Raw genomic sequence first — 12,762 nt, forward strand, 5'->3', positions numbered from 1 at the left:
CACTGTGAGTGAACCTGTACCCCGTCACTGGGAGTGAACCTGTACCCCGTCACTGTGAGTGCACCTGTAACCCATCACTGGGAGTGAACCTGTAACCCATCACTGGAAGTGAACTTGTAACCCATCACTGGGAGTGGCCTGTAACCCATCAGTGTGAGTGAACCTGTAATCCATCACTGGGTGTAAACCAGTAACCGGTCACTGGGAGTGAACCTGTAACCCGTCACTGGGTGTGAACCTGTAACCGGTCACTGGGAGTGAACCTGTACCCCGTCACTGTGAGTGAACCTGTACCCCGTCACTGTGAGTGCACCTGTAACCCGTCACTGGGAGTGAACCTGTAACCGGTCACTGTGAGTGAACCTGTAACCCATCACTGGGTGTGAACCTGTACCCCGTCACTGTGAGTGAACCTGTACCCCGTCACTGGGAGTGAACCTGTACCCCGTCACTGTGAGTGCACCTGTAACCCATCACTGGGAGTGAACCTGTAACCCATCACTGGAAGTGAACTTGTAACCCATCACTGGGAGTGGCCTGTAACCCATCAGTGTGAGTGAACCTGTAATCCATCACTGGGTGTAAACCAGTAACCGGTCACTGGGAGTGAACCTGTAACCCGTCACTGGGTGTGAACCTGTAACCGGTCACTGGGAGTGAACCTGTACCCCGTCACTGTGAGTGAACCTGTACCCCATCACTGTGAGTGCACCTGTAACCCATCACTGGGAGTGAACCTGTAACCGGTCACTGTGAGTGAACCTGTAACCCATCACTGTGAGTGAACCTGTAACCTGTCACTGGGTGTGAACTTGTAACCGGTCACTGTGAGTGAACCTGTAATCCATCACTGTGAGTGAACCTGTAACCCATCACTGGGTGTGAACCTGTACCCCGTCACTGTGAGTGAACCTGTACCCCGTCACTGGGAGTGAACCTGTACCCCGTCACTGTGAGTGCACCTGTAACCTGTCACTGGGAGTGAACCTGTAACCCATCACTGTGAGTGAACCTGTAACCCATCACTGGGTGTGAACCTGTACCCCGTCACTGTGAGTGAACCTGTACCCCGTCACTGGGAGTGAACCTGTACCCCGTCACTGTGAGTGCACCTGTAACCCATCACTGGGAGTGAACCTGTACCCCGTCACTGTGAGTGCACCTGTAACCCGTCACTGGGAGTGAACCTGTAACCAGTCACTGTGAGTGAACCTGTACCCCGTCACTGGGAGTGAACCTGTACCCCGTCACTGTGAGTGCACCTGTAACCCGTCACTGGGAGTGAACCTGTAACCGGTCACTGGGAGTGAACCTGTAACCGGTCACTGTGAGTGAACCTGTAACCCATCACTGTGAGTGAACCTGTAACTTGTCACTGGGTGTGAACTTGTAACCGGTCACTGTGAGTGAACCTGTACTCCGTCACTGTGAGTGAACCTGTAACCAATCACTGTGAGTGAACCTGTAACCCATCACTGGGTGTGAACCTGTAACCTGTCACTGTGAGTGAACTTGTGATGAGATCTGAAGGATTATTCAATATGGACTGTTCCTTTAAAAAGAGAGAGAGAGAGAGAGAGAGAGAGAGAGAGAGAGAGAGAGAGAGAGAGAGAGAGAGAGAGAGAGAGAGAGAGAGAGAGAGAGAGAGAGAGAGAGAGAGAGAGAGAGAGAGAGGAGAGGGAGAGAGAGAGAGAGAGAGAGCAACTAACAGCCCATGGGTTGCTTGGAAATGGCAAGGTGGAGCTGTATGATGGACAGCTGGCGTTCAGCAGTTGTGGAATAGATACAGGGTCAATTGGCTTTGTAATCAGACACACCGGACACACAGAGACACATGGAAGACACTGATGAAACTGACACTGGATGAGCTTTGTGTGCCCACAAAGGGATGGGTTTTGCTCGCAGTGTGGAAATTGGGTGACCGGTGGGAAGCTATCAGTGTGTTTAACCCTTGCCTGGGTTGATAGCTTCACCGCATGAAGACGGCACTCTCTTTTGTGTGGTCATAGTCGGTGACTTCAACAGGACTTCGGAGGACGACGTGGAAGAATCGACAGCATCTGCTTACTTGGAAAACAAATCACTTCTTGCTCTCCCTCTCTCCTCAATCTACTCAACTCAATATCACGAACTGAACTGACTTCATTCCTATACCATCGTAAGACTATATCATTTATCACTTGAGTAGAGAGAATAGAGAGAAGTTTGGGAACTTTATTTACTCACTTATATAACCATATAACAATTACAGCACGGAAACAGGCCATCTCGGCCCTTCTAGTCCATGCTAAACGCTTACTCTCACCTAGTCCCGCTGACCTGCACTCAGCCCATAACCCTCCATTCCTTTCCTGTCCATATATGTATATACTCTGCTAACCTGTTTTGCCTTATCCTGTTTTATATTACTTTATTACCTTATTTCGTAGATACTAATAAAATAGTGTTTTTAATAGAAGACTCAGACTCCAGGTGTGTTCCATTTCTGTTGGTCCTTTTTAACCCACTACGGGGTATGTAACAAAATTAAATGGGACCGCACCTCTTAAAGTCGTCAATCAAGACCAGCTTTCTCAAGCCATCCAGACCCTCAGTTATCCCTTCTGAGATACACCAACGATTAAAGTACCTAAATTTCTCCCTCTTGAACTCTCTCTGTTTCTCTGTCTCTCTAGCCTCATGTTCCCTCTGCTTTGCTGCTTCATCAGCCTCGAGCTGTTTTAATTGCAACTCATGCTCACACTTCGTTTTTGCCTCCTCAGCCTCAGTAAATACTTTACCTTCAGCAAACATTTCCAGCACTTCCCCTTCGAACTTTCTCTTAGATATATAATACTGAGCTATTATCATTTGCAACTGAGCCTTCTTCATTCTCGAGGTCACCTTAAGTTTTAACTTATGAGCAATTCTCAACAGCACATCCCTTTAGCATCATCCAATGCTTCAGGGGTTGATTCCACCAGAAACTTATTAACCTCCATTTCTGCTGTTTTCCACACACGAGCCAATCAATAGAAGATTAGCCAATAAGATCGATAATCAGTCAATCAACAAGCCCCCAAAATTTCAGAATAGCTCCCACCAATTAGTTCATATCCCGGACGAGCCCCCAATTTTGTTACATACCCTGTAACGGGTTAAAAAGGACCAGCAGAAATGGAACACACCTGGAGTCCAAGTATTCTGTTAAAAGCACTATTTTATTAGTAACTACATAATGTAATATAAAACAAGATAAGGCAAAACAGGTTAGCGGAGTATATACATATATAAGTGAGTAAATAAAGTTACCAAACTTCTCCCCGCTCAGGTGATAAATGATACTGTCTTATGATGGTATAAGTATGAAGTCAGTTCAGTTTGTGATATTGAATTGAGTAGATTGAGGAGAGAGAGAGAGAGAGCAGACATTGGAGAGCCTGCAGTCCTCGGAGTCGCCTCATGCCGGTGGCCAGAGGTGGGGACATTGTAAGCGGTGTGTGAGGAAGTGGAAGTGAGGTGAGCAGGCAGGAGTCCGTGCCAGGGAAAAAGCAAGCCCTAACTGGCTGGCTCTCCCGTCCATTCTGCTCTCCAATGGACATTAAATTGGACTACATCTGTGGCAGCAAAATACTCGGTGGGAGTACAGAAATAGATGGAATCCTGGACGCCGCCATTCAGCTGTTTATTTATGTAGCAGGTTTTCCCCCAAGCCATCAGACTACCAACCTACTGCCCTCTGCTGTGCCTATCATCTTGTTTATTATTTATTGTAATGCTTGCACTGTTCTGTGTACTTTATGCAGTCCAGGGTAGGACTGTAGTCTAGTGTAGTTTTTGTGTTGGTTTATGTAGTTCAGTGTAGTTTTTGTATTGTTCATGTAGCACCATGGTCCTGAAAAACATTGTCTCATTTTTACTGTGTACTGTACCAGCAGTTATGATCGAAATGACAATAAAAAATGACTTGACTTGACATGACTTCTAATTTGTCTTCCCAGTGCTGATGCCATTGAATCATCCACATCGTTCTCCTGCTCCTGAAGTCTTGTTAAAGTCACCGCCTGTGACTGCACAAAAGAGAATGCCGTTTTCACGTGTTGAAGCTATCAACCCAGGCAAGGGTTAAACACACTGACAGCATCCCACTGATCACCCCTTTTCCACCCTTGCAGTGGGCACACAAAGCTCATCCAGTGTCAATTTCATCAGTGTCTTCTGTGTTTCTCTGTGTGTCCAGTGTGTCTGACTACAAAGCCAATTGACCTTGTATATATTCTACAACTGCTGAACACCAGCTATACAGCATAGAGCTCTTTGTTGCTGTTTCCAAGGCAACCTATGGGCTGTTTATTGCTCTCTCTCTCCCTCTCTGAATTAGCACACATGCTCTCTCTCTTTTTAAAGGAACAGTCCATATTGAATAATCCTTCAGATCTCATCACAAACCTGTAACCTGTCCCTGTGAGTGAACCTGTTACCTGTCACTGTGAGTGAACCTGCAACCCATCACTGTGAGTGAACCTGCAACCCAACACTGTGAGTGAACCTGTAACCCATCACAGGGTGTGAACCTATAACCCGTCACTGGGTTTGAACCTGTAACCTGTCACTGTGAGTGAACCTGTAACACATCACTGTGAGTGAACTTGTAAACCATCACTGGGTGTGAACCTGCAACCCCTCACTGTCAGTGAACCTGTAACCCGTCACTGTGAGTGAACCTGTAACCTGTCAGTGAGTGAACCTGTAACCCGTCACTGTGAGTGAACCTGTAACTCGTCACTGTGAGTGAACCTGTAATCCGTCACTGGGAGTGAACCTGTAATCTGTCACTGTCAGTGAACCTGTAACCTGTCAGTGAGTGAACCTGTAAGACATCACTGTGAGTGAACTTGTAAACCATCACTGGGTGTGAACCTGTAATCCGTCACTGTCAGTGAACCTGTAACCGGTCAGTGAGTGAACCTGTAACCCGTCACTGTGAGTGAACCTGTAACCCATCACTGTGAGTGAACCTGTAACCTGTCAGTGAATGAACCTGCAACTCATCACTGGGTGTGAACTTGTAACCCGTCAGTGTGAGTGAACCTGTAACCCATCACTGGGTGTGAACCTGTAACCCATCACTGTGAGTGAACCTGCAACTCATCACTGGGTGTGAACCTGTAACCCGTCAGTGTGAGTGAACCTGTAACCCATCACTGGGTGTGAACCTGTAATCCGTCACTGTCAGTGAGTGAACCTGTAACCCGTCACTGTGAGTGAACCTGTAACCCGTCACTGTGAGTGAACCTGTAATCCGCCACTGGGTGTGAACTTGTAACACTCTGGGTGTGAACCTGTAACCCGTCAGTGTGAGTGAACCTGTAACCTGTCAGTGAGTGAACCTGTAACTCGTCACTGGGTGTGAACTTGTAACACTCTGGGTGTGAACCTGTAACCCGTCAGTGTGAGTGAACCTGTAACCCGTCACTGTGAGTGAACCTGTAATCTGTCACTGGGTGTGAACTTGTAACACTCTGGGTGTGAACCTGTAACCCGTCAGTGTGAGTGAACCTGTAACCTGTCAGTGAGTGAACCTGTAACTCGTCACTGGGTGTGAACTTGTAACACTCTGGGTGTGAACCTGTAACCCGTCAGTGTGAGTGAACCAGTAACCCATCGCTGTGAGTGAACCTGTAACCTGTCACTGTGAGTGAACCTGTAACCCATCAGTGTGAGTAAACCTGTAACCCGTTACTGTCAGTGAACCTGTAACCTGTCAGTGTGAGTGAACTTGTAACCCGTCACTGGGTGTGAACATGTAACACTCTGGGTGTGAACCTGTAACCCGTCAGTGTGAGTGAACTTGTAACCCGTCACTGGGTGTGAACCTGTAACCTGTCACTCTAATTGAACCTGTAACACGTCACTGTGAGTGAACCAGTAACCTGTCACTGAGAGTGAACCTGTAACCTGTCTCTGTGAGTGAACCAGTAACCTGTCACTGTGATTGAAACTGTAACCTGTCAATGAGTGAACCTGTATCCCGTCACTGTGAGTGAACCTGTAACCTGTCACTGTGTGGGAACCTGTAACCTGTCACTGTGAGTGAACCTGTAACCCGTCACTGTGAGTGAACCTGTAACCCGTTACTGGGTGTGAACCTGTAACCCGTCACTGTGAGTGAAGATAGAACATAGAACATAGAATAGTATAGCACATTACAGGCTCTTTGGCCCACAATGTTGTGCCAACCCTCAAACCCTGCCTCCCATATAACCCCCCCACCTTAAATTCCTCCATATACCTGTCTAGTAGTCTCTTAAACTTCACTAGTGTATCTGCTTCCACCACTGACTCAGGCAGTGCATTCCATGCACTAACCACTCTCTCAGTGAAAAACCTTCCTCTAATATCCCCCTTAAACTTCTCTCCCCTTACCTTAAAGCCTTGTCCTCTTGTACTGAGCAGTGGTGCCCTGGGGAAGAGACGCTGGCTGTCCACTCTGTCTATTCCTCTTAATATCTTGTACACCTCTATCATGTCTCCTCTCATCCTCCTTCTCTCCAAAGAGTAAAGCCCTAGCTCCCTTAATCTCTGATCATAATCCATACCCTCTAAACCAGGCAGCATCCTGGTAAATCTCCTCTGTACCCTTTCCAATGCTTCCACATCCTTCCTATAGTGAGGCGGCCAGAACTGGACACAGTACTCCAAGTGTGGCCTAGCTAGAGTTTTGTAGAGCTGCATCATTACATTGCATCTCTTAAACTCTATCCCTCGACTCATGAAAGGTAACATCCCATAAGATTTCTTAACTACCCTATCTACCTGTGAGGCAACTTTCAGGGATCTGGGGACATGTACCCCCAGATCCCTCTGCTCCTCCACACTACCAAGTATTCTGCCATTTACTTTGTACTCTGCCTTGGAGTTTGTCCTTCCAAAGTGTACCACCTCACACTTCTCTGGGTTGAACTCCATCTGCCACTTTTCAGCCCACTTCTGCATCCTATCAATGTCTCTCTGCAATCTTCAACAATCCTCTACACTATCTACAAACTACCAACCTTTGTGTCGTCTGCAAACTTGCCAACCCACCCTTCTACCCCCACATCCAGGTCGTTAATAAAAATCACAAAAAGTAGAGGTCCCAGAACAGATCCTTGTGGGACACCACTAGTCACAACCCTCCAATCTGAATGTACTCCCTCCACCACGACCCTCTGCCTTCTAAAAGCAAGCCAATTCTGAATCCACCTGGCCAAACTTCCCTGGATCCCATGCCTTCTGACTTTCTGAATAAGCCTACCATATGGAACCTTGTCAAATGCCTTACTAAAATCCATGTAGATCACATCCACTGCACTACCCTCATCTATATGTCTGGTCACCTCCTCAAAGAACTCTATCAGGCTTGTTAGGCACGATCTGCCCTTCACAAAGCCATGCTGACTGTCCCTGATCAGACCATGATTCTCTAAATGCCCATAGATCCTATCTCTAAGAATCTTTTCCAACAGCTTTCCCACTACAGATGTAAGGCTCACTGGTCTATAATTACCTGGAGTATCCCTACTACCTTTTTTGAACAAGGGAACAACATTTGCCTCCCTCCAATCCTCCGGTACCATTCTCGTGGACAATGAGGACATAAAGATCCTAGCCAGCGGCTCAGCAATCTCTTCCCTCGCCTCATGGAGCAGCCTGGGGATTATTCTGTCAGGACCCGGGGACTTATCCATCCTAATGTATTATAACAACTCCAACGCCTCCTCTCCCTTAATATCAACATGCTCCAGAACATCAACTTCACTCATATGGTCCTCACCGTCATCAAGTTCCCTCTCAGTGGTGAATACTGAAGAGAAGTATTCATTGAGGACCTCGATCACTTCCACAGCCTCCAGGCACATCTTCCCACTTTTATCTCTAATTGGTCCTACCTTTACTCCTGTCATCCTTTTGTTCTTCACATAATTGAAGAATGCCTTGGGGTTTTCCTTTACCCTACTCGCCAAGGCCTTCTCATGCCCCCTTCTTGCTCTTCTCAGCCCCTTCTTAAGCTCCTTTCTTGCTACCCTATATTCCTCAATAGACCCATCTGATCCTTGCTTCCTAAACCTCATGTATGCTGCCTTCTTCCACCTGACTAGATTTTCCACCTCACTTGTCACCCATGGTTCCTTCACCCTACCATTTTTTATCTTCCTCACCGGGACAAATGTATCCCTAACATCCTGCAAGAGATCCCTAAACATTGACCACATTTCCATAGTACATTTCCCTGCAAAAACATCATCCCAATTCACACCCACAAGTTCTAGCCTTATAGCCTCATAATTTGCCTTTCCCCAATTAAAAATGTTCCTGTCCTCTCTGATTCTATCCTTTTCCATGATAATGTTAAAGGCCAGGGAGCGGTGATCACTGTCCCCCAGATGCTCACCCACTGACAGATCTGTGACCTGACCCGGTTCGTTAACTAACACTAGATCTAGTATGGCATTCCTCCTAGTCGGCCTGTCAACATACTGTGACAGGAATCCATCCTGGACACACTTAACCAACTCTGCCCCATCTAAACCCTCGGAACTAATCAAGTGCCAATCAATATTAGGGAAGTTAAAGTCACCCATGATAACAACCCTGTTATTTTTGCACCTTTCCAAAATCTGCCTCCCAATCTGCTCCTCAGTATCTCTGCTGCTACCAGGGGGCCTATAGAATACCCCCAGTAGAGTAACTGCTCCCTTCCTGTTCCTGACTTCCACCCATACTGACTCAAAAGAGGATCTCGCTACATTACCACCCTTTCTGTAGCTGTAATAGTATCCCTGACTAGTAATACCACCCCTCCTCCTCTTTTCCCCCATCTCTATCCCTTTTAAAGCACTGAAATCCAGGAATATTGAGAATCCATTCCTGCCCTGGTGCCAGCCAAGTCTCTGTAATGGCCACTACATCATAATTCCATGTATGTATCCAAGCTCTCAGTTCATCACCTTTGTTCCTGATGCTTCTTGCATTGAAGTACACACACTTTAGCCCTTCTACCTTACTACCTTTACACCCTTTATTCTGCTTCTCTTTCCTCAAAGCCTCTCTATATGTTAGATCTGGCTTTACTCCATGCATTTCTTTCACTGCTCTATCGCTCCGGGTCCCATTCCCCTTGCAAATTAGTTTAAACCCTCCCGAAGCATGCTAACAAACCTACCTGCAAGGATATTGCTCCCCCTCGAGTTCAGGTGCAACCCATCCAATCTGTACAGGTCCCACCTTCCCCAGAAGAGATCCCAATGGTCCAAAAATCTAAAACCCTGCCCCCTTCACCAGCTCCTCAGCCACGCATTCAACTGCCATCTCCTCCAATTCTTACCATCACTATCACGTAGCACTGGCAGCAATCCTGAGAACGCCACCCTTGAGGTCCTGTTCTTCAGCCTTCTGCCTAGTTCCCAAAACTCACACTTCAAGACCTCATCCCTCTTCCTGCCTATGTCGTTGGTCCCAACATGTATCACGACTTCTGGTTGCTTTCCTTCTCGTACAGTATGTCATGCACCTGGTCAGAGACATCCCGGACCCTGGCACCTGGGAGGCAACAAACCATGCGGGTGTCCTTCTCACATCCACAAAATCTCCTGTCTGCTCTCCTGACTATAGAGTCTCCAATGACGACAGCTCTCCTCTTCTCCGTCCCATCCTTCTGCACCACAGGGTCAGACTCAGTGCCAGAGGCCCTGCCACCGTGGCTCACACCTGGTCGGTCGTCCTCACCAACAGCATCCAGGACGGTAAACTTATTATTCAGGGGAATGGCTACAGGGGTGCTCTGCACTACCTGTCTACTCTCCTTCGCTTTCCCCCCTCGGACTGTCACCCAACGACCTGTTTCCGGCAGCCTAGTTGTGACTACCTCCCTATAGCTCTCATCTATGACTGCCTCATTTTCCCTTATGAGTCAAAGGTCATCTAGCTGCTGCTCCAGATTCCTCACACAGTCTTCCAGATCGCCCAGCCACATGCACTTCTGGCAGATGTGACTGCGGGAGTGGGGAGTTCCTCCAAGACTGCCACATTTTACAGGAGAGGCACATCACCGTCTCAGGAGGCATTGTAAAGACTAACTGGGAACAAACTTGTCCTCTGCCTCTTCTTGTTGAAGCCTCTTGAGTCAAAGCCTCAAATTTCCACTCCTTCACTGGCCCACTCACTCACTGGCCACTTTCCACAGGCCTGTAACCTCTAACCTGTAAACTGAGTGAACCTGTAACCCATCAGTGTGAGTGAACCTGTAACCAGTCAGTGAGTGAACCTGCAACCCGTCAGTGTGAGTGAACCTGTAACCCGTCACTGTGAGTGAACCTGTAACCCATCTCTGTGAGTGAACCTGTAACCTGTCACTGGGTGTGAGCCTGTAACCCGTCACTGGGTGTGAGCCTGTAACCCGTCACTGTGAGTGAACCTGTAACTCGTCACTGGGTGTGAGCCTGTAACCTGTCACTGGGTGTGAGCCTGTAACTCGTCACTGGGTGTGAAGTTGTAACACTCTGGGTGTGAACCTGTAACCTGTCAGTGTGAGTTAACCTGTAAACCATCACTGGGTGTGAACCTGTAACCTGTCACTGTGAGTGAACCTGTAATCCATCACTAGGAGTGAACCTGTAATCCGTCACTGTCAGTGATCCTGTAACCCGTCACTGGGTGTGAACTTGTAACACTCTGGGTGTGAACCTGTAACCTGTCACTCTAAGTGAACCTGTAACCCGTCACTGTGAGTGAACCTGTAACCCATTACTGTCAGTGAACCTGTAACCTGTCGGTGAGTGAACCTGTAACCCATCACTGGGTGTGAACATGTAACACTCTGGGTGTGAACCTGTTACCCGTCAGTGTGAGTGAACCAGTAACCTGTCACTGTGAGTGAACCTGTAACCTGTCACTGTGAGTGAACCTGCAACCTGTCTCGGTGAGTGAACCAGTAACCTGTCACTGTGATTGAAACTGTAACCTGTCAATGAGTGAACCTGTAACCCGTCACTGTGAGTGAACCTGTAACCCATCACTATGTGTGAACCTGTAACCTGTCACTATGTGTGAACCTGTAACCTGTCACTATGAGTGAAACTGTAACCTGTCAGTGAGTGAACCTGTAACCCGTCACTGTGAGTGAACCTGTAACCCGTCGCTGTGTGTGAACCTGTAACCCGTCACTGTGAGTGAACCTGTAACCCGTCACTGGGTGTGAGCTTGTAACCCATCACTAGGTGTGAGCCTGTAACCCGTCACTGTGAGTGAACCTGTAACTCGTCACTGGGTGTGAGCCTGTAACCCGTCACTGGGTGTGAGCCTGTAACTCGTCACTGGATGTGAGCCTGTAACCCGTCACTGTGAGTGAACCTGTAACCCGTCACTGGGTGTGAACCTGTAACCCGTCACTGTGAGTGAACCTGTAACCCGTCACTGGGTGTGAACCTGTAACCCGTCACTGTGAGTGAACCTGTAATCTGTCACTGTGAGTGAACCTGTAACCCGTCACTGTGAGTGAACCTGTAACTCGTCACTGTGAGTGAACCTGTAACCCGTTACTGTGAGTGAACCTGTAACCCGTTACTGTGAGTGAACCTGTAACTCGTCACTGGGTGTGAACCTGTAATCCATCACTGGGTGTGAACCTGTAACCCGTCACTGTGAGTGAACCTGTAACTTGTCACTGGGTGTGAACCTGTAATCCATCACTGGGTGTGAGCCTGTAACTCATCACTGGGTGTGAACATAGCCCATCACCAGGAGAGACCCTATAACCCTCCCTGAGGTCCCAGACAGACATTGTTAGTGATGGCACTCACCAGTCAGCCGCTTCCTGAAAACCCGCTCTGCCTGTTGCCGCTAAAGCCTTCTGTCTGTGGAGACAAAACCCAGCAAAGTCTTCACTGTGGCCGTGGTTTTAATCTTGACTGCAGCTGCCGCTGGTATTGAAGTAACAATGTGCATCCTGAACTGAGAAACAGGCATTTCGGGCCATCGTGTGCATCTCCACTGCTCCCATTCCCTGTATTAAGTCTTCCTACCAACATATCCATTTAAAGGTCTCTTAAAACGTTCACCTTATCTGACCAGCACCTCCTCCCGCAGCAAGTTCCAGTTATTATTCACACTATTTCAGTAAAACATCTTTCTCAAGTTGCTTTTAAAACCCATCCCTCTCACCCTAATACTCGGCCTCTCTGATTTGGACTCACCTACAGTTCCAGAAGGGGGGGGGGGGTACAGGAAAGGCAGAAGGAAAGGGAAAACAGAAAACAGAGAGAAGGCCAGAAGGGTGTCAGCAGTAACCCTAGAGGTTTCACATCTCTGAGAGAGCAGGAGAAGGGAGTGTCCCCTTTAGAAAGCAGAACAGACATTTACAAATCTGAACAATGTTCCAGCTAGGGGAATACCCAGTCTGAGATGGAGCCACCCGGGGGAAGTGATGTCAGAGACAGTTTGGTGTATCGTCGGTGCCGCCTCCTAGTGTTTGCTCAGTTGAGGACAAACTGGATTGAGTTGGTCCGTGGTCTTCATATCCATGAACTTAGGGACTTGCGCAATAGATATATTAGTTGTGTGTGTGACTATATGTTCACTGCTACCTTATACGTGCTATATGTGTCTTGTGTTGTGTGTGTGACAGTTTGTACCACGCTTTGCACCTTGGCCCCGGAGGAACTCTCTTTTATTTGGCTGGATTCTTGGGCATTTATCTATAGTTGATTTGTTAAAAATTGAACTTGAATGTAAAGTTTTTGGATA

At 47.7% G+C, this 12,762-nt stretch overlaps 1 protein-coding gene across 1 annotated transcript in view; it reads right to left on the minus strand.

Annotated features, from left to right (window-relative positions):
• LOC140727445 (ubiquitin-associated and SH3 domain-containing protein A-like) overlaps positions 1–12,762 on the minus strand; it is a 129,016-nt gene that overhangs the window by 79,626 nt on the left and 36,628 nt on the right. The window contains exon 2 of the mRNA XM_073044746.1: positions 11,820–11,873. Within this exon, the coding sequence (XP_072900847.1) occupies positions 11,820–11,873 (54 nt within the window). The remainder of the gene's footprint in view (positions 1–11,819; positions 11,874–12,762) is intronic.

The sequence above is a fragment of the Hemitrygon akajei genome, chromosome 5 (genome assembly GCF_048418815.1).
Source record: "Hemitrygon akajei chromosome 5, sHemAka1.3, whole genome shotgun sequence".
Taxonomy (NCBI): Eukaryota; Metazoa; Chordata; class Chondrichthyes; order Myliobatiformes; family Dasyatidae; genus Hemitrygon; species Hemitrygon akajei.